This window comes from Phycomyces blakesleeanus (genome assembly GCF_001638985.1).
Source record: "Phycomyces blakesleeanus NRRL 1555(-) unplaced genomic scaffold PHYBLscaffold_5, whole genome shotgun sequence".
In the NCBI taxonomy this organism is placed as follows: domain Eukaryota; kingdom Fungi; phylum Mucoromycota; class Mucoromycetes; order Mucorales; family Phycomycetaceae; genus Phycomyces; species Phycomyces blakesleeanus.
The window spans coordinates 2,494,706-2,515,446 of NW_017265138.1; the positions used below are offsets into that span (position 1 = coordinate 2,494,706).

Sequence of the window (20,741 nt, forward strand, 5' to 3'; positions counted from 1 at the left end):
TCATTACAATTTTCAAAAAAAACAACAACAACAACAACATTATATATATATATATAGAATCCTCATTCATCTTTTCTTTTTTCATTATCATTATCATCATTATCATCATCATCATCATCATTTTCTTGTGCAATTATCTCCATTATTTTACGTCCAGTTAGGCTCTTTGAGTACGAAACCAAGACATTGATATGCCCTTCTTTCAATCTTTCTTATGTTTCTTCTTTATCTTATCATCATCATTAGTATTATCTTTTTTTTTTATATATTTATTTTTATTATTACATTTACACTTACATTTACATTTACATTTACACTTATATTTATATCTATATTTATTTTTATTTTTATTTTTATTATTATTTGATTTCAGTTTTTTGGCCATATTTATCAAACATCTCTTTTCTACATATTCTCTTCATCGTCTTTATTGTTTTATTTTTATTAAAAAAATCATTACTTCTTGCCTATCTACAATTAATCACAGAATTTTGTTTTAACACTGGCATTGACCACGTCATTTGGAATCAACCAATACACAAAGAGAATAGTGATAGTAATAATAGTAGATGGACAGATAAAGACCAAGCAAATGAATCAAAAAGAGAAAGGACAAAAAAAAACAAATCCTCATGTCGATCTCTAATCAACAAAGATGCGAATTGTGACACAATTTATCTTGTATTTTGTTGTTGTATTTGTTGTTGTTATTTTTGATGCTGTTTTCTCTAGTATCATTATAATCAATAGTCAATGATTAATAAGGAAAATAGTAAATATTTAGGATTATATATGTGCGTATATATATACATAAAAGAAACAACAACAACAACAACAAATAATTATGCCATTTGTGATACCGTTTGTAAGGAGGGCTTAATCTCTACCATCAAATATATTCATTGCTTCTTGAGATTATGGTTATTTTACATATAACCTGGGATTTTCATGTGGTACATTGGATACTATTGTCATTAAACACATGTTACTTGCATATAAATATAAATCTATTTAGATGGCCAAATGGTATAGGGAAGAAATGCCGCCAATTACCAACAGGTTTGATCAACTAGATTTACCCTATAATTATCTATTGGGGGTCTGTGTGGGTGTTTTCGGACAGAGATTGGAAGCAAGATAGCCCGCAATAAGGAGCGTTTAAGTTTCTTTCTTTCTTTACAACATTCCTCATTCCCTATTGCTTTTTCCAGGAGTAACACAATTAATCAACATTTACAATATCACAAGTATCCCCAGCAATAGATAATCAGTAATTGTTATACCTTCCAAAAAGGCAGTATCTTTAATTTTTTTTTATTAGATATCAATAACTTCGCTTTGGCACCCACTACACCGTGGTGTCTCCATAAATTCAAAGAATGCCGGCCTCTCCAGGGGTGGCAATCGACCCAGGGCAGGACTCTTGAACTCCAATCTACTCTCCTCCTCACTCTCACTCTCGCTCTCGCTCTCCACTCGCTCGGAAACAACCCATTCGAACCCATTCTCACTAACAGGACTTAATCCATTTTGTAATAAACGGTCCTGGGCCGTATCCAGCGCCAATCTCCCACTATCTAGCTCCTGCTCATGATGACCCCGTAATTCCTCATGTTGTTTCCACAACTGATCCAGATGTGTCTCGTACTCGGACCGCAATCGATGAACAATCGACTCCAACTCAGCCTTCTCACGCTTCAAATCAGCCTTTTCTTTTTCTAGTCGTGCCTCAGCATCCAATTGACGTTGGCGCACTGTTGAAAGCTCGCCACGAAGCGTACCAAACGCATCCAACTGTCGTTCCAGCTGAGATTTCAATGCATCATTTTCAGCTTTCTGGCTAATGGCTGTGTGTTCCAGCTCCATCGCCTCTGCAGCAAGTCTTTGGTTCTGATTCTCAAGAACAGCTAATGCTTGCTTATCATCATCAGCATCACCTTCCTCGCTCAGGCCAATCTCTCTCGTCTTTCCTCCCGAGCCAAAGGAACCTTTACCGGCTGCAGATCGGAGTCCTTCGATCTCTTTGTCTTTCTGTAAAAGCGCTTTGTGCACCTCATCTAATTGAACCTTGTGTTTGCTTTCAAGATCCGTCACTTGAGATTCAAGCGCGTTTGTCTTTGCCTGAAGCTCCTTGACTTTATCCGAGCGTACATGAAGCTGTCGATTGGCATCCTTAAGCTCCATCTCAGCCCGACGGTTGTCGTAAGATGAAGTTAGGCTACCCTCATTTTTCAATGTCTTTAATTCGGCTTCTAATGCTTCCTTCTCTTGGTGGCACATTTGCCAACGTGATTCCCAGGAATTTGCTTTCTCCGAAAGTTCCTCCAACTGAATCGTCAGGGCTTCCATCTCCACCTTTGCTTCTGAACAAGCATTGCTGTCCTGAGCAGCCATTCGCTGAAGATGAACTAAATTGGCCTCTGCAGATTCATGTTGAGCAGTCTCGCGTGTCATTGCATCCTTTAATTCATCAACCTCTGTTTGGAGCTCTTGATTTTGTTGCTTCAAAGTAGCAAGTTCAACTTCGTTGTTCTTAGCACGTTCAATATGTGTTTCATATTCCGCTAATTCTTTCTTGTGCTCTTTGTCCAATTTTTCTTGCAGATCTATCAGCTCGTCGTCTTTTCGGTTCAGGGACTCGCGCATTTGTCCGAGATTCATTAGTGCCTCCTCTTTTTCACGTGTCAGTGCCTCTGTCTGACTGACATGTGCCTTTAGGTCCTTATCGGCCTCATTATACTTTGTTTCCCAATTCAAAGCACTATTCTTGCATTCATCCAACCGGATTTGGTATGCCTCAATTTTACTGGTTAGATCGCCTAATTTCTGTTGAAGTGCCTTGTCTAACGTTTGTTGTGCTTCTGCTGCTGCCTGACGCTCACGTTTGATCGTCTTCTTGTTTGCCTCGAGTTTGGTCTTGAGCTTATCGGACGCACTCTGTTGCTGCTCTAAAGCAGATGTCAGGGTCGCTACTCGGTCTTCCAGGGTTTTGTGCTTAGTTTCTTGCTCCTGCTCAAGAATCTGAGCTCGTGTCACGGCCTCGGCCTGAATTCCCTTGACTTCCTCCAGTTCTTTTTCACGCTCAATCTTTTCTTCTCTCAACGATGCAAGCGCTGCCTCATCTGAAGCAAGCTTATCAGTCATCTCCTGAAGCTGTCGTGCCATAGCTTCAGTTTCATTCTTCCATGCCGCATTGTTTGTCTCTAGCTCGGCCGTCAATCGAGCATGGTCTGACTTGGCATCCGATAGATCGTTTATCCATTTAGTCTTGTGGAGCTCCCACCCCCCAGAAATCTCTTCGTGGTCAATTATCGCTCGCTCCAAATCAGCTGCCAATCTACCACACTCTTCGTTCGATGTCTCCAAGCTCTGAGACAACTCACGGACCTGGACTGCGTGATGAGAAAGTTCTGTGTTGTGTGTCTGAACAAGGGCGTTGTGGTCAGCCTTGAGTTTCTCAAGCTCTTTTGAGAGCTTAACAGCCTTTGCCTTGGACAGAGTAGCCTCCTTATTTAATTTCTTGGTTTCCAGCTTTACACCAGCTTCACTCTTTTGCAATACATTGTGGGTGTTCTCTAGCTCCGATGTCAGCCGAGCCGTTTCCGCATTGGCTTCTTTGAGTGATTGAGAGACCGACGAAAACTTGTCTTCGTATTCCTCGACCTTTTTGGTTAGTTCGTGTTCCTTGACTAAAATGGAATCGTGTTCCTTGGCCAGAGCATCCAAATCATCCTTTGTACGCTTCAATTCGGCCACGGTTACAGTGTACCGATCGTCATATTCTGTATTTTCTTTACTCAATGCTGCATAGTTTTCTTCAACTTTACTAATATTCTGCTTGAGCGTATCCCGTTCCTCTCTCAACTGCTCCACCTCTAAAGCTTTGGCATCAAGTGCAGATACGAGCTCTGTAGACTTCTTGTTCTGGTCTTCAATCTCCTTGTTCTTTGTATCAAGATCTTTCAACATTTTTTGGTGATTCTTTTTTTGCTCGCCTAGCTCCTTCTCGAGAATAGCTTCCTTTCCTAAAAGTCTGCTATGCTCTTTCTTCAATTTTTCTAAAGCAGTTGTCGTTGTATTAAGTTCGTTGGTTTTTGTTGCTTGATTCGCTTCCAAATCCTGTACATTATTCTTAAGTACATTAATTTTACTCGTCATGTCAGCCTCAAGCTTCTTTTGTTGCCTTTCTTTTTCATTCCGTTCCTTTTCAAGCTCTTTTGCTTTGTTTTCCAAATTAACGCGTTCCTTGGTTAATTCTTCCGTCTTGGTCTTTGCGTTATCAATCTCAGATACAAGAGTGATTTGTTTGGCTTCCATATCACTGATTGTCTTCTTGTATTCTTCGCATTTCTTATTAAGCTTCTTCTCTAACTTGGACCCATTAGATTTGAGTTCATCCCGCTCTTTCGTTAATTCCTCGAGAGTTAATTTAGTGTTGTCCATGTCTACCACCAATGTGGTATATTTGCCCTCCATATCACTGATCTTCTTCTTGTACTCTTCACATTCTTCTCTCAGATTTTTCTCAACGTCAGATCCCTTGGCCTTGAGCTCCTCGTGCTCTTTAGCCAATTCCTTTAGACTAGTCCGGACCGTTTCAATCTCACTCTCAAGTGCTGTGCATCTAGCATTCTGGCTTTCTGCGTCCTGCCTCAAGGTCTTGTTCTTGGACTTCAAATCATTTGTATTTTTCTTGTACTCTTCCTGCTTTGATTTCAACGCCTTTTCAAGCTCTGAATTTTTTGACTCTAGATCATTGTGCTGTTTTTTGAGAGAATCGATTGTTGCGTTTGCGTCAGTGAGCTGAGTAGTTGTAGAATTCAATGCATTTTTAAGTTTCTCGGTCTCTTCTGTAATGGATCTAAGGCTTTTCTCTCCTTCGGCGTGTTTTGTTTCCAAGTCACTCACGGCTAACGTATGTGTTTCCTTGGCTACCTCGAGTTCTTTGATCAACTGCTGATTATTGGAAGCAGCTTGGTCGAGATCTTGAGATAGTTGTACATTAAGGGATTTTGCTTCTTTAATTTCCTTCATAAGTGCGTCATTAGCAAGATCCCTTTCTCCTATACCCGTATGAAATTCTTCCTCAAGTGTCTCAAATTTCTTTGTGAGTTTGGAGCTAACTTCTTTGGCTTCATTCAAATCATCCTCAAGTTTCTTGTTTTCCATTGTTACATTTCCAATCGACAATGTGTGCTGTTGAATAATTTCCAACTTCTGGTCAAGTGTCTTTGATGTCTGGTCATACTGCTCTTTGAGTTTGTTTAGCTCTTCAGTGATGCGTTCTTTGTCTTCCTTTGCAGCCTTTGCATCGTTTGTCAGAGTCTCTGTCATTACATCCCTTGAATCCACATCAGCCTTAATCTTGCTGATAGTCTGCTCATGTTCTTTTCGCTCTGCTTCAAGGGTGGTTAATGTTTCTTCCGCGCGTTTGTGCTCCTCGGTCAGCTTCTGCTTTAGTTCCGAAACAGTCAAGTTTAATGCAGAATGATTTTTCTGTGCATAATTCGCCTTTGCATTGACCGTCTCCAACTCCAATTTAATTTGATCTAGTTGGGTTTCTGCACTATGTCTCTCCTTTCTTTCTTTTTCAAGGACGATGCTTAGCTCATGCTCATGCTTTTCATGCTCTTTCACTGTTTCTTTCAATTTCTCATGCTCCTCCAAATCTTTGCTTTGTTGTTCAATTAATGCAGCCTTTTCTTGTTTAAACTTTTCAAGTGCATCCTGAAGTTCCTGACTTTTCTGTTTTTCTGCATTTTTCTGCGCGATTGCATCCTCTAGCTGTTTTTCCGATGACTTGACAGTCTCCTGAGAAGCATGATGCTCTTCTTTTGTGAGAGAAATTTGCTCTTGAAGAGATGAGACTTCTTGCTCAAGTTGAGATTTTGTCTCTTGCACTGACTTTAACTTTTGCTGAGCCTCATTGTGGCTCTGGTGAAGTTGGCTATTTTCTGTTTTTAGTTGGGTGAGTGTTTGTGATGTCTCGGTGAGTCTTTCATTCGTAACGTTGACTTGATTCTCAAGCTGTTCTTGTTTTCGTAGGGCATCGGCTTTGACATTTTCGAGTTGTTTATTGATAAGTTGCAATGCTCTTTGGCGACTGTCCTCCGATGCATCTAGCTTTTTTTGCAAATCATTCACAATAAGCTGTAACTCGTTGGTGGCAGCTGTAGAAGTGTCCGTAGATTGAAGCTTTATTGATTTGACCCTACATTGCAGTTCCACTATTAGGATTGTGCATTTATTTGTCGGGTAAATGACATCTTGCTTGGGTTAACCAACTGATTCTTTAATTGTCATTACTCTTTTTCTGTGGGTATCTCGGGATTCACTGGAGTATCTACTGTAGCTTTCTCGCTCGGTGATTTTGATGTCTCGCTACCAGCTGGACTTTCAACATTGTCATGTTTTCTGTTTTGGAATTTCTTGAGCTAAGAATGACAATGTTCTTTATTAGCGAACGCGCACTCTTTATTGGCCCTCTTATTTTTTGTTAAACCAGAAGTATTATATAATGTATACATATATCAGCAGTTACCTTTTTTTTAGCTGCCAAAAGCTTGGCTTTTCTAGCTTCTTCTGATTCTTGGTCTGCCATGGCAATAAGCAAGATGAAGAAGGTTGTGATGTAATTGTGTGTTACTTTTTTTTGTGCCTAAAAAAAGTATCTCTTGGATCTTCATTGGCAATTTCCTATTGGACGTCACACCATGCCAGACCAAAGAGAAAGGAGGGTCTATCTCCCTGTTGTGTTTGGTATGCTACTGTATTGAAATAACTTGCATATCTAAACGCATCTTAATTGCTAGTAGAAAGTGAGCATGAATACCTATATCGACAAGACTATATACTTGTGAATAAAACCACAATATCTGTACAAAGAAAGAGAGAGGATAAGGCTGACTACATTAGTTTGCCTAAACTATCCATTCTTTACATTAGATCTTGAAATGATTAATAGAAGCGAGAAATGAAATAGCAGAGAACAAAAGGATTATTGTGAAATTGTATTGGTTAAATTATGAAAATGAAACACCCTCGTTTAACGTACAACATGAGTGAATAGAGGTGATATAATACATATCCGTCGTTAAAGCGGACTTGGTCAACTATCTGTGTTCTGTTTCACTGCACATGTGGTAAATAAAATTAAATGGGCATAGACAGGCTCTCCACATACTCCTTACATGCTATATGTACGTGCTAGTATCACATAGATAGTATATTAAATGTATTATGAAATAAGGCGCCATATTTTGAAACAGTATGAATATCTTTTTTTTTTATGTGTCTTTTCTGTTTATAATTAGAATAATGGTTCTCTGCGAACAAAGTACTTTTTTTTGGGGTCTTATTAATCCAGCCGCGGTAGCATAAAATGGATACTTGTAATAATAATAAGGCGTATAATTTTCTTGGGTTCCTCAATGAGCAGACGTTTTCAGGGCAAAACTCCAACTATTTGGATTATATTGATTTAACTGAAATTTACCTTCTTTATTAAATGAACAAATATCTGTACATTAATAAGTTTTAAAAACTATGCTTTATTAAAAACCTTGTTCAAGTCCAAATTAATGACTTTTGATTTTAATACAAAGAAAATGAGTATATAGATACATACATACACATTACATATTGGTAGGTTCATAAAAATAATAAGCTTGACAAAGAAAGTAAAGCATCAGAGTTCTGTAATATCAACAAAGCAGGTCCTACAGGTGTAATCGTAACTCCCTGATATCTTCATGACAAATACCAAAATACCGAAATATCGCATACTAATACACCGTGATTTTGATTTATCCAACGGATTATCAGTTTCATATATTCTTTCCTAGAGACCAATATATCCGTAATATGAAAAACCCAAATTCAGTAGAATGCGTTGACTAAGTTTCCTTATGGCCCAGTAGTTTTTTTTTATTGTTTTTTTTTAAAAAGAAAAGTATGCTAAAAGATGGATAAATTTTCAGTTGTATCCCTAAATTTTTTTATTACGTGTATAATATAATTGAGCCAGTCAGTATTATGTGATATTTATAAGCGTAATTTTATTGTGCCTTTTTTCGAACCACTATAAAATAGCCCTGGTTCATCAAAACATTTTTGTGTGTGCTAAATCAGACTATAGTTATATAACCATATATAACTAAGCAAGCTTCATATTGTTTTAAATAAAAAAAAAAGTATCGTCAGTCTCATGTTTAATAGATTTAAGTTATTAATTGACTATTAAAAGAGTGGTAAAAACTTTGCACCAAATCCCACGTTTATTTTCTTCCACTTCTTGAAAGTACAAGCCTTGTTATCTTCAGTGTAGTTTATGTAGGCTTCCTTTTCTGTAACCCGGTACTTTATTGCCTTTCATACGTACTCAATTGGATATAAAATAATCCCTTTGGAAAAAACAGTATTCCAAGAAAAGAAACTTGACGACAACTCTTCTACAATTTTGTATAAAGATTAGTGTGTTAGTCCGTGTTTTTCTCTCTCTCTTGGAGAGTTAATATGATATAATTTTTCTTATGATATCGTGGATCTCAGGGATTAAAGTTCTGGAACAGACAGTTGAAATATACATCGTAATCAGCAGACCCTTCAAAATCCGCGAGATAACCAAATTGTTCAGCCTAAAAGCACATCATACCATCACAGAGCCCTATCCAAGTTTTATTATCATAGTTATATATATTCTGAGATAATTTCTCAAACTTACTAATTAACTGTGGGTCATAGTCATTGTTCTTCACCATAAACTGAGACTAGTTATACCGGACTACTATATCCAAAACATTAATTATCATACTAGCTCCACCTATGTTTTAACGCAATATATTACTCATTTGTTCAATTGTCAGATCTTGGCTAGTCATGATAACAAAATGAGCAAAGCAGCTTACATAAAGATAGTCGGTAAATATCTTTTTACAAACGTTTGCAGCAGCATGTACCGAACTTTTTTTAGGGATATCTATAGTATTTAAATCAAATTTTGGTTCACACTAAAACAAAGGACAATTTCATCAGTAATTCTTGGTTTATTTGGTCTCCCTGACATAGGTTTCGAGTCTGTTGTCTCATTCTCTTCCCATAAATTAATGTTACTTTTAAATAATTAAATAAAGTATAATTCCAATTTTGGTCGGTTTGGAAAGACTTTTTGTTCTGTAAGAGTGCATATGCCCTCTTTATTTTAATAGATAGCAGAACTGTGTATGAAAGCACTTTGAATTGAAGCAAACAAAAATATAGGTAGCAATAATCATAAATAATCATAATATCCTATTAATACCGAATGAGACGAGACATTCTAAAGGAGAAGAAAAGTCACTATACATAAATTAAGCATTGAAGTATCTAGTTTAGAAACTTGTGAGAGACCAAAAGTAACGTAACATTATTTCTATAGCATTTACTAAAAATTGTGGGAGACAGCCAAGCAAGAAAAGGAATGCTTTAAAAGCATTATAATTGTAAGATTAATTTGTGATATTATATATGCTTACAACAGCAATAAAAGCAAGGTTGTATTAACCAAATTCAATGCCTACGCTTGTAATTGATATCTAACGCCAACCTCTCTTTATTGTATGTATCAAAAGCAAAAATTGTGATTTATTAAATGAGATTGAAAGAATGCATTTCATAAATAGAATAAAATAAAATAGTATAATATAAAGGGTATAAGGCAATGTAATATAATAAAAAATTAAGATAGAATTAAAATAAGTGAATATAGTAGAATTAAACGAGAAATATAGAAGGATTTTTAAAGAATAATATAGGATGTGGAGACTCAGTATTAGCATATTTACATATATAAAGTGTACGATATAAGAAAGACAAAAAGAAAGAAACCAACGAATATAGAAAGGATAGAAGAATGTTTAGATGTAAACACAAAAAGAAAGAAAGAAATATGGGTGGCATAAAAGAAGTAGATACATAAATATACAGGCTCAAACAAACACACACACGTATATATATATACTTATGGTTTGTTTAAGGATGAATGGTCTTGCGGTGGCGAATCATATTGAACTTGGTTGTAAAGTCCCTACAACAATTTGAGCAACGGTACTTATTGACATTCGAGTCATTTCCATCACTTGGTGGCATGGGTCCATTGCAAGATGAAACAAGGTGGCGGAACTTGTAGCCCTTTTGCGGATTATATGGAGTGGTTATTACTTTTTTATTGCCTGTACGTTTCGATAAACAATTTTTGATATTCTTTGAAGAGCTCAAGGTATCGGAGGATGACGGTTCGAGTGGTGCATTGAACTGAGATTGGGAAATCGTAGGGCATGAATAAGACCAACTAGGGGTAGGATTATTTTCGACAGTGGAGTCAATGATTTCCATTGGACAAGGGCTTAGAGGAAATACAGGATTGTCAGTGAAAGGGAAGGAGTCGTCAAAAGAAGGATTTTGGTTGATGGACTCAAATTTAGTCCATAATTCATCTGGGGGAGAAGGTGTCTGATTCGCCGATCGGATTTGTTCCGAATATAGTATTTGGAGAGAGTCTGTGGCATAGGTGTCTTTCTCGCTCATATTCGAGAGTGCTTCAAATGTAGATTCGTGGGGAGAAAGACCGCTGAAGCTATCCATTGGAGATAAAGCCCAGTGAGGAGTCGATGTGGCACTGGGAAGTGGGTTGCACAAGGAGGGGAGTGTGGCGCTTGCAGAAATCGACGGCGATTCAAATATATCTAAAATAAAGAAGTTAATAAAACATGTTAAATGACATAGATCCTTGTATCTTACCTGTATTCTGGTACTCCAATGGAGTATCCGGAAAAAAATTGACGGGTTGGTCCGATAAATGTGCCAGATATTTCAAATAATATATAATATCATGAGTGTCACTAGTTGTAAGAGCGATAGTCCCGGAGGTTGAAATTGACGCCGCTGTAAAGAGCTTGTCCACGAGTGCATTCAAAGGTAATGTTGAGTTAGACTCCATGATTGAGAGAAGTAGGCAGTTGGATAAAGAAGATCGAAACATTAACGACAAATAGGTTTATATATATATGTGTCAGAAACCCTGCGTGGCTTACCATTGTGGCTTTATTCGCTGCACATATAAGGTTTAAAGAAATTAATCGTGGCTGGAGATATTTAAATATGACACACCATAAGGCTTGTGCTATGATTTTTAAATTTTATTAGAAAGATTGGCTTTAAAATGATCGTTAAAAACCTTAACAAATATAAAAAAGAAGTACTGTTCTGGAGCCACACAGAAAAAAAATGGAACTTTAAATATCTACATATAAGAACATATATATATATATATATATTACTTGTACAAATTATATAGAGACTTTTATACCTGTACATTTCTTTCAAACCATAAAACTAATAAGGCTTGTCAATCTCTTTTTGTATAAATATGTACAAATACGGTTGTGTATCTGTATGTGAGATTGTGTGTGTGTAGATATATATGTACATGTATAGGTATAGGTATGTATATCTATGTGTTTAAGCAAGTTTATTATACATATACTTTAAATATATTTTTAGAACATAACAAAAAATATGAGACCTTTGAAATAGTAACTTGTGTACCTCCTCGATACATTAGGTTTATCAAATTAAGCTGGCCTTTAGAAAATATATAATTATAGGTTTCTTTAGATTTGAATTTATGTATTTATAAACTCGATTGACGTAATATTGTAATACACTTGAAGATTTATTGTATTATACCATTGTATTGAATTGAATTGAATTGAATTGAATTCTATTTTATGACTATAAAATAGTTAAAGATTTATCTATACTACCGGGGTATAATAGCAAACCATATTGTAACTATAATTACAATTTGTTGATAATTAACCATACTGGGAATTTTTTTCTTTACATTTAAAAATTTTCTAGAATTTATATTAGTATTAATATTAGTATTAGTACTTATCTTTGATCTTTTGTTACTCATAATACATTTATAAATAATATCTGCTTTGGACATAACACTCAACCCGCAAACGACTGGTGTGTTTTGCTATTGTTCTGCTTTGTATTGTGTCTTATTAACCACTTTCTTTTCTCTTGGAACTTTTTCTGTTTGTAATTAGGTTTGGCGCGTAGTCGAAAACATAAACCATTTGGTTATTAGTTTCAAAGTTTGGGACAACATCGTCCACAGTAAAACTAACATGCCAATAATAATAACAATAATAATATTTGACATAAAAGGTGTTCTTCAGATATCAAAGCCAATACTCAGATTGAATACCAAACAATTGGTTATACATAACACTGTGTACAGTTCAAAGATAGCTAAGTGCACTTTCTAAGGATCCGGTTTATTCCCAAGAATAAATTTGGCCTTCGAAATACAGAATTTCTCTATTAAGTTTGTGTGTTCCTTTGGACCTGGCACTTTTTTTTTGCGGCACAATTTTTTTTATAATAGAAAACATACATTAGTCTCATCCTTTCAAAGTTGATCAGTACACATATCCGAATTGTATAATCACATTTACCAGATCGAGGTTCTATTTTTAACCAAATTGCTATATAAAGTGTAATGTGTGTTTTGAGAGATGAAAAAAAAAATAGGTCGTAAAGGGTTAAGGAGGTTTTTTTAGATAATCACGAAGCTAACTCAAAGCTTGCAACACTATTGGGAATACATACATTGTTTTGGAATGCACATTAAGTACCATCTGGGAAGCTCACTTTCCAACACACATTTCATAATGTCCCATTTATCACGGATCGAGCTGCAGTATTTACCTTTGAATATTAGACGATTTGAAATAGAAGACTCTCAAGGCGCTACAACATCATTCTTCGTAATCAAGTCACCCTTGGATATATAATATCAGCAATAAATAACACAAAAAAATGTATAAGCACAAACAATCAGTGAATCTGTAATAACAATGCACTTGCTAGCCAGTAGCATGTTATAAAATTCGATATAAGTATAACCCGCCACTTGTCTCGCTTGACTTCCCTTGAGTTTATTGGCGTAGGTTTGATAAGAAGATATTTGTCAAACATATAACGAGAACTGACACGGGATGTGGCGGCCTTCCCGGTTGACTCTTCCCACTCCTTTTACAGTTTTCTCTTCTTGATTTTCCATTTCTGTTAAAAAGGTTAGTAGTCCTGGTCAATTTTCTCTCACGCCATTTTATTGACTATTCCTTAATTATTTTATTTTCCTTTGTCTTCATCTTTGCTCTGTTCTTAATACTTCTTGGTGCTCTATATAAAGTTAAAGAATCAAAAGTCTACGTAAAAAGAGATTTTGTAAACACTTCAAGTTGTAAAAATTGAAAAAAAAGAAAAATTAACCAGAGGAGATGCAAGCTTTTAGTGTAAATCATTTTTATTTTTATATTTTACTTCCTTTTATTTCTATATTTACTCTTCTCTACGCTTATTATTTTTTTATGCTCCATGATCTTTATTTCAATGATAAATTATCACAAGAAAAATAAATAAAGGTGGGTTATATTAGAACATAGAACGCCTTTAATTACACAGAATTGCGTCTACACCGAGAGGGTTTTCATATTCTTTTACAAAGAATCTTTTCATAACAGCAGTAACAAAAAAGCAGTCGTTTTTTTCACAAAAAAAAAAGAAAAATATAAATTTTTGTTTATTAATCATTTATTTATTTATTTGTTTAAATATTTTGTATTTGATATATATATAAAAAAATATATATTTTATAAAAATATGAAAAAATGTCCCCAGATGAACCCAAAATACAATGTTTCTTTCAAAGTTCGATAAAATCACTCCCGAGAGAGATCATCTATCGATACTTAAGCAACTGTACGAAGCTGGATCGAAATGGAGGTATAGGTACTCTTGTATCTGAATGACTCAAGCTTTGTCAACGAATGTCAAAACATAAGCTTTGTAGATGAAGAAGAGTAATGAAACTCAACACACCCTGACAAAGGATCTAAGGCAAATACTTGTTATATGATAAAGAGTAAAAATGTTAGGCAGATTTGCAGCTTATTTATATTAAAATCGATTGATTAATTTCCATCTCCGTTAAATTTATTTTCAGTCAGCAGCCAACCATTTTCTTGTCTTTTACTTAATTTGGCTTTACATTGGGACATAATAATAAAGCAGTGACGTTTCCTTATTTGGCAGCATAAAAAGAAAGGTAACTCGTTTAATTGGAAGCCATTTGAAAATATTATTAGATTAGAATTAAATATGTTGTATATACACATGGATAAGATAGTTTCTTTCTTTCTTTTTTTTATAAGAAAAAAGAAAAGCTATAATCATCGCTGAGGATTGATCTCAGTAGTAGGGTATCTAACAGGATCCATCTTGAAGATACTGTATTGTCCCTACAATCACAACAATATAAACTCATTATAATATACTGATGACAATTTTCTGTACATAATAATAACAAGTATTTACCTTTTGAGTCAGTTTTGCCACATGTTTCCTATGAACTAAAGCATTCAGACACACAGTAACGGCGTATTTTGGAAGTTCAGTAGACTTGACAATATCATCAAGCAATCTAAGTATAATAACATTAGCTCATTATCAAAGCAAATAGACCAAGTATCTGTACTTACGCTCCATCCGGGCGAGACATGAGGGATTCAAGAATTAATTTTGTTTGGTCAAAGCGTTCCTTTTGTACCCAAACATAAGTATAACGATTGATCAGTTAATCCAATATTTACACTATTTCAACAATTGTCCAACCAGTTACCTTTTTATCACGGAATTCAATTGGTAGTTGTTCGATGATCTTTTTCGTATTGAGCTACATAAAATAATATACGATAGGTAAATACATTAAATCCACACACATACACACATTGTATATAGGTATAGATATACACCTTTCGGGTAAATCTATTCGATTGAGCGACTGATATCTTGCTTGCTGGATTTCCGGTAGATTTATTTGATGTTCTAGGTCCAGTTCTAATAATTGGTCTTGATGGTGTTTCTTTGGAGTTTCGTTTTGTAATACGTTTAATAGTGTCTTTTGTTTTTTCTTGTGCCGGTGATTTATCACTAGGCTGAATATCTTCTATAGTTGTGTTATGTACTGCTGAAAGGTCTGTATATAGATGGTGTACCTTTTTTTTAGTACAAGTAGGAAACATCAAGGGTAAATGTTGCACGTTATTTTATATAAATCATACCTGACACAAAGGGTCTTTGGAGATGACTGTGGTTTTCAAATGATTCTTTGACAGGTGCCTGTTAGTAGGAAATATAAAAATAAGTCAATATTAAGTTTTAATTCTTTTTATTTATTTAATTCTTTTTTTTTTAAATTATTTATGTGTGCATAATTGCATTCTTACTTGTGGCCAGTCAACTGTACCACCAATTGTAGATAAACCAAATATGAATGCTCCAAAGGATCGATTAAAGCCATCAAATGATGTTCCTACTTCTTTGAGCTTTCCGAGATTACGCTCCATTATTGCAAATTCATCGGCAAGAGCTCTCAATCGAGGCCCAAGTTCATCAAATCGTGTTGATTGTGGATCTGAATTATAGATGGGCTGTGGTAAGGCAAATGTAGCCTGACCAGTAGGTTTATTTATAGTTTCATTTTGAGACGTCGATGTCGGATTGTCAGCATCCGGCTTAGGAGGCATTGTAATGAATCTGGTCTCGGTTATACACGAGAAAGAAGAGAGAAAGAGAAAGAAAGATGGTGATGCCATTAGTCCTTGACCATCCTTTTCTTCCCTTTATTTTTCATTGAGCAACAAAGTCACAGCACCTTTTCACATAAATATATATACGCGCACATATATAGATACATGTGTTTGTGTGTGTAAAAGATAGAACTTCTTTAGTGTTAGCGATATTATTATTATTATTATTATTATTAAAAAAATAAAGAAATGTGGAGCCATATTTTGATTGGTTTTAAAATAAAAGTAATGGTGGTTAATGAGTATTCAAAGATGTGTGCTAAGAAGGAAATGAGAATAAAACATTCGACTCCAGAAGTATAAAGGTTTTCATGAACTGGCAGATATAATAATAATGAAGATTAAGCCTACTAGAGGTGAATAAATAAAGAAAGGCATCGCTTGAAAAATAAATAAATCAAAGCTCATGCCCGTATTCCATTTGTTATAATTTAAGAAGATCTAATCTGCCCGAGTGCTCCCTCCATGACTTGTAACCATCCATCCAATTCACTCAATACCAAAGACAGTTCTTCTTGAAGCTCTGTTGGATCTCGAAGCCCATCCAGGTGGGGTGTGTGAATTGGTGGACCACCATATGCTGGTTGTCCACCTAAAGATGACGGCGGTGGTCTATCAGAATCAGGCGAGTTTGTCCACAAAACCTCAGACGTTGGTGTGTGGCCCATGCTATCCAAACCTTCATCTCTTCTCATTGTCCTCGTATCAGATTCAGAAAGCGTGGGCGCTAATGGAATGGGTCCTAAAGAAGGAGGTTGGGGTGAAAGTCCAGGATGATGACGAGCAGCCTCTAAAGCCTTGCGGATTTCAGTCTATACAAGATTATTAGACAAATACAGACGAGTTTTAATTTACATTATACACACATTTTGCTGTTGTTGTTATTGCTGTAGTAGTAGTAGTAGTAGTAGTAGTAGTAGTAGTAGTTTTCTTTTTCTCATACCTTGCGAGTATTTGCCACATTATCGGCACTAATGCTGCGTCTATGAGGAGATTCGTGAGCTTGCTTCTTTTGCTGGTCCCCAGGATCTTTTGGTTTGGTATCTGTTACATTAGCTTGCATAGATTGTTGGTAGATCTGTTGTTGTCTGTTTGCCATCAGGGCCTTGAGAGGCACACGATCCTCTTCATTGTGCCTTAGGCTGGTAGCTGACCTGACACGTCTAGCGAGTGGAGATGTACTCATTAGAGTTGGTTTGAGACTTAACGAGGGCTGCAATTCTATGGTAGAGATCGATGCTGTTCCAGGAACAGATAGAGCGGTGGGATGATTAGGTTTTGGATCAATAGTAAGTTGCTCTCTGACTGTGGTTTGGTCAGAGTGTGAGCGTGCTCTAGACATAGGGCGATCACGGATGCCATCTTCGGGAGATTCTGGGCGAGAACGAGGCGATAGTTTAGGAACTGATGTACTCAAAAGTTGCTGTTGCTGCTGTTGACCATTGTGACGAGCTTGTGCTCCAGGAACGAGACGTCCACTACTAGATAATGCATCGATGCTGCTTTCAGAATTTATGGAGAGATTAGCCATGCTTGGCTTGAGAGAAAGAGGACTAGGAATCCTGGAGATATTAAGAGGATCATCTTTTTGCGTCAAGGGCGTATTTGGATATGAAGACGGGTAAGGGGAGAAGGAGGGAAGATCGAGAAGAGGCTTGTTATTATTGATGTCGAGGGGTTCTGAGGAAGGTTTGATAGACGATTCGGAAAATCCTGAAGGTACGAGGGCAGGACGAGTAGGAGAAGATCCAAGCGTAATGGGTTGATTAGGAAAGTGTGGTGCCGTACGTTCTGAAGAAGACATTTGAGGTTGGGGCTGCTGTGGGCTATTGTTGAATAATCTCACCAGAGGAAGAGACTCTGGATTGCGGTATGGACGAGTTGTGAGCGCTTCTGGTTGCGGCTGTGGTTGTGGTTGTAGCTGAGAGGCGAGTTGTGCATTGGCTGGAGAAACAGTGGATGATTTTAACCTGCGGCTTGGATTGGATTGCTGTGTCCTTATTGTCTACTCGTCCCCATTCTTTCTTTTTTAACTAAAAAGTAACGATATGTTTATTGTATTTTACCTCAAACTCCCATGCCTCTTCTTGGATATCCTCAAAATCATCCAAACCAGACTCTTCTCCTTCACTGAGACATGTTAGCTAAACGTAAGTAAAAGGTTTATTTCCACAAAATTGAGCGTATTACCTGTTACTGAGATCATTTGAGACTATACTACACCGTTTTGCTGCCTCACTTGTCTTCTTCCATTTATCGTAGCGCCCAATCACTTCTCTCAATATTGACTTTGTTTTGCTAGATCCTTTGATAAACTTTGATTTCGACAATTCTTCTGCACTAAGTCTCTATAGTTTAACCACACACAAACACACACAGAATTAGTAAATAATATCCACCAAAACTGTTGTTGTTCCTCACCTCTTCTGGGTCTTCACAAAGACACATATCGATAAATTCACGTATAGCAGGTGAGAATTTGTCTTCGAGGCGAGGAGGTTTTGATCGGGGAATGAGAATAACAGCTCTCATGGGGTCAACATGGGATAGAGGTGGGTTTCCCGTGGCCATTTCATAAACTGTGATTCCCAGAGACCATATGTCTGCCTATGCCATCCCCCAAGAGATCAATATACGCTGGTTGTAAAGCAGGTATTATAAATTACCTTGTAGTCGTACGAAGCACCTTCTTTAATAACCTCAGGCGCCATCCAGTAACTAGGAACCTATTTATATTAGTGTCTTATTTTCTTACCACCCTAAGAAATATTAACATACGGTGTTCCAACAAAGGTATTACGCTTAAGTGAATTGATGACCTGACCGGCCACTCCGAAATCGCACAATTGGACACTTCCTTCGGCCGTCAAGAGAATATTGGCAGCTAAAAAAAAGCAAAAAAAAAACGTACAAGTAAAATTTAATTCGATAGTCTTTGTTCGTAATATTTTAGTTACCTTTGATGTCTCTATGAATAATGCGGTTTTTGTGCAGGTAAGCAAGGGCAAGGAGTACTTCTCTTGTGATGACCGAGATATATTTTTCTTCGAGATCTCCTGCCTTCATCTATAGAGCCAACAGATCGTCAGCCAAAAAGGAACATGAATTTGCGGCAAAAATATAACCCTTACTTACAACAGTCCTCACACTTCCACCTGCAGCATAGTCCATAATAATCCATAGTTTGGTATCGTTTAGTATGCTTCCGTAGTAAGGTGTGATGTTTTGGGAACGGGCATGAGTGAGTTGAGATAAGAGTGCAATCTCATTCTGAATGTCATCCACATCGTCTTCCTCGGTGTCCAAATTGAGTACTTTAATAGCTACAATCTTTTTGGTCTGGTTATTGACGCTGTAATAAAATCGATTGAGTAAAGTGGGATTGATTAAATGAGTCATAATTAAGACCCTACCCTTTGTAGACTGAGCCATAAGCACCTTTGCCGACCCGTTTGAGCTTTGTGTACAGTTGTGAGGCCGGTACAGCTTGATTGTGTTTCATAGCCATACCAAAATAAGAAGAAGAAATGGTAAAATAAACTAAAATGTAATAAAAAAAATATGGAGAGAGAAAGAGAGAAAGATAGTGATAGAGGTAGAGGTGGAAAAAGAAAATGCTAAAGTACCAAAAAAAGCAAGGGAACTTTCCAAGATGTAATGGTATTTTGTTAAAATTATATGTGTAATTTTTGCAGCTTTCACCAAAATAAAAATAGATTTTGCGATGAGAGAAAATACTTGGTAAAATATTGCGCTCAAATGGGATACTTGACCAATTAAATTAGTTTAACACCGAATTTGAAGATGATGAACATCTATTCCAGGCATACGCTCGTAAACAACCAGTTTGGCAACAAGTTGCAACTCGGTTCCTGATCACTCCTACCTTTCTTACGTTTGAGGACCTTCTCCTCCCAACTTCTCCGTTGTCCGTTAAAGTCAAAAACAACACAGTGTCCTCATATATTGTTCTGAAATGCAACTCTAGGTGCTATATGGGAAGCTCACTTCTAATATATCTTCAAGGATATTCCCTTTGTCACTAGCCGAATTGCAGCTATTGCCACCTTAAACATTAGACGGCTCGAGCTAGAAGAATCTATCCAGAGTACAGCTTAAGTTCTTAAATATTTAGCCTTAGGGCATATAATTTTCTCAATAAACAACACAAAAAAAATAGTTCAACACTATGGTTAAAAAGAAATTGTACATTTTGTAGAGTAAAATAACAATAGAAGATATTTGAGGGTAGAGATTTATTCATGGCTGCAATTGAAGCCATCACATCTTGATTTTGTGCTCTTATTTGTATGCTTCATTTGTAGCTTATAATCTTTATAGAATCGAGAATAGAAGCACAACGCCTTTCTTTTTTAATACGCAGAAATCAAAAAGTCAAGCGTGTAAGCGTAAATTTGAGTGTTGTAATCGCAATATATATATATATCATTCTTGATTGCAATTGTGTATACATATTATACACTTTAATATGCAATTATAGTTTTAGCATTAAGTAAAATCCTACAAATAAATAAAGCTCTAATGCTATTTCCAATAGAGTCAAATAAACATTGGTACACAGTTTGTACACTTTTACTATTTGGTGTGGACAGACTAAAAAGTTCAAAAAAAAGTTCAAGCGACTCTGACTGAATAGTCTTCTTCCATTGCCCAATGGATTGAGAGTAAGATCATGTTTTTGGTGGAAGAAATGAGTCACAGGGTGCAAAACTTAAAAAAACCTACAATAAAATAGTTCTTACTTGATAGAAGAGATACTATTATGACCATTTAATTTTATCTAATATGCATTTGAACCAATTTTGAACTTTTAGTCTGTCCACACCAACCGAGAAGCTCATACACACAATGAAGTCACCAAAAAGATATTTACACCTCAGTGACATCCTTTACGGACATTTAATCCAAAATGCAGGAAGTGTACCAAAAAAGGATCCTGTCAGGTCCACCACATGCGTGCATCCAACGCACTACAAAAAGTCTAATTAATACTCCGAAAACCGTTTAAGCACGGGC

The 20,741-nt window shown here is 36.3% G+C and overlaps 5 protein-coding genes across 5 annotated transcripts; 1 reads left to right on the top strand and 4 right to left on the bottom strand.

Moving 5' to 3' along the window:
* Positions 1 to 10,008: 10,008 nt before the first annotated feature.
* PHYBLDRAFT_165721 (C2H2-type zinc finger transcription factor) lies at positions 10,009 to 10,975 on the bottom strand (the record flags this gene model as incomplete). The annotated part of the gene is made up of 2 exons (XM_018435289.1): positions 10,009 to 10,721; positions 10,777 to 10,975. 2 exons carry the CDS (start codon positions 10,973 to 10,975, stop codon positions 10,009 to 10,011), a joined length of 912 nt encoding a protein of 303 aa, XP_018295272.1.
* A 1,075-nt stretch (positions 10,976 to 12,050) lies between these two features.
* Positions 12,051 to 13,114, bottom strand: PHYBLDRAFT_165722 (hypothetical protein; the record flags this gene model as incomplete). Its single annotated transcript, XM_018435290.1, has 4 exons — positions 12,051 to 12,171; positions 12,446 to 12,536; positions 12,661 to 12,759; positions 13,045 to 13,114. The coding sequence occupies 4 exons, from the start codon at positions 13,112 to 13,114 to the stop codon at positions 12,051 to 12,053; spliced, it is 381 nt and encodes a 126-aa protein (XP_018295273.1).
* Positions 13,115 to 14,285: 1,171 nt separating this feature from the next.
* Positions 14,286 to 15,676, bottom strand: PHYBLDRAFT_180388 (hypothetical protein; the record flags this gene model as incomplete). Its single annotated transcript, XM_018438304.1, has 7 exons — positions 15,342 to 15,676; positions 15,177 to 15,234; positions 14,868 to 15,091; positions 14,735 to 14,788; positions 14,595 to 14,653; positions 14,431 to 14,536; positions 14,286 to 14,354 (listed from the first exon to the last, which is right to left on the bottom strand). The coding sequence occupies exons 1-7, from the start codon at positions 15,639 to 15,641 to the stop codon at positions 14,286 to 14,288; spliced, it is 870 nt and encodes a 289-aa protein (XP_018295274.1). The 5' UTR covers positions 15,642 to 15,676.
* A 2,214-nt stretch (positions 15,677 to 17,890) lies between these two features.
* Positions 17,891 to 19,206, bottom strand: PHYBLDRAFT_109263 (hypothetical protein; the record flags this gene model as incomplete). Its single annotated transcript, XM_018428101.1, has 7 exons — positions 17,891 to 18,052; positions 18,126 to 18,311; positions 18,371 to 18,422; positions 18,483 to 18,588; positions 18,662 to 18,770; positions 18,840 to 19,056; positions 19,118 to 19,206. The coding sequence occupies 7 exons, from the start codon at positions 19,204 to 19,206 to the stop codon at positions 17,891 to 17,893; spliced, it is 921 nt and encodes a 306-aa protein (XP_018295275.1).
* A 176-nt stretch (positions 19,207 to 19,382) lies between these two features.
* On the top strand, positions 19,383 to 20,714 carry PHYBLDRAFT_165725 (hypothetical protein; the record flags this gene model as incomplete). The annotated part of the gene is made up of 6 exons (XM_018435291.1): positions 19,383 to 19,445; positions 19,490 to 19,642; positions 19,731 to 19,812; positions 20,030 to 20,107; positions 20,206 to 20,278; positions 20,540 to 20,714. 6 exons carry the CDS (start codon positions 19,383 to 19,385, stop codon positions 20,712 to 20,714), a joined length of 624 nt encoding a protein of 207 aa, XP_018295276.1.
* Between the last annotated feature and the right edge of the window lie 27 nt (positions 20,715 to 20,741).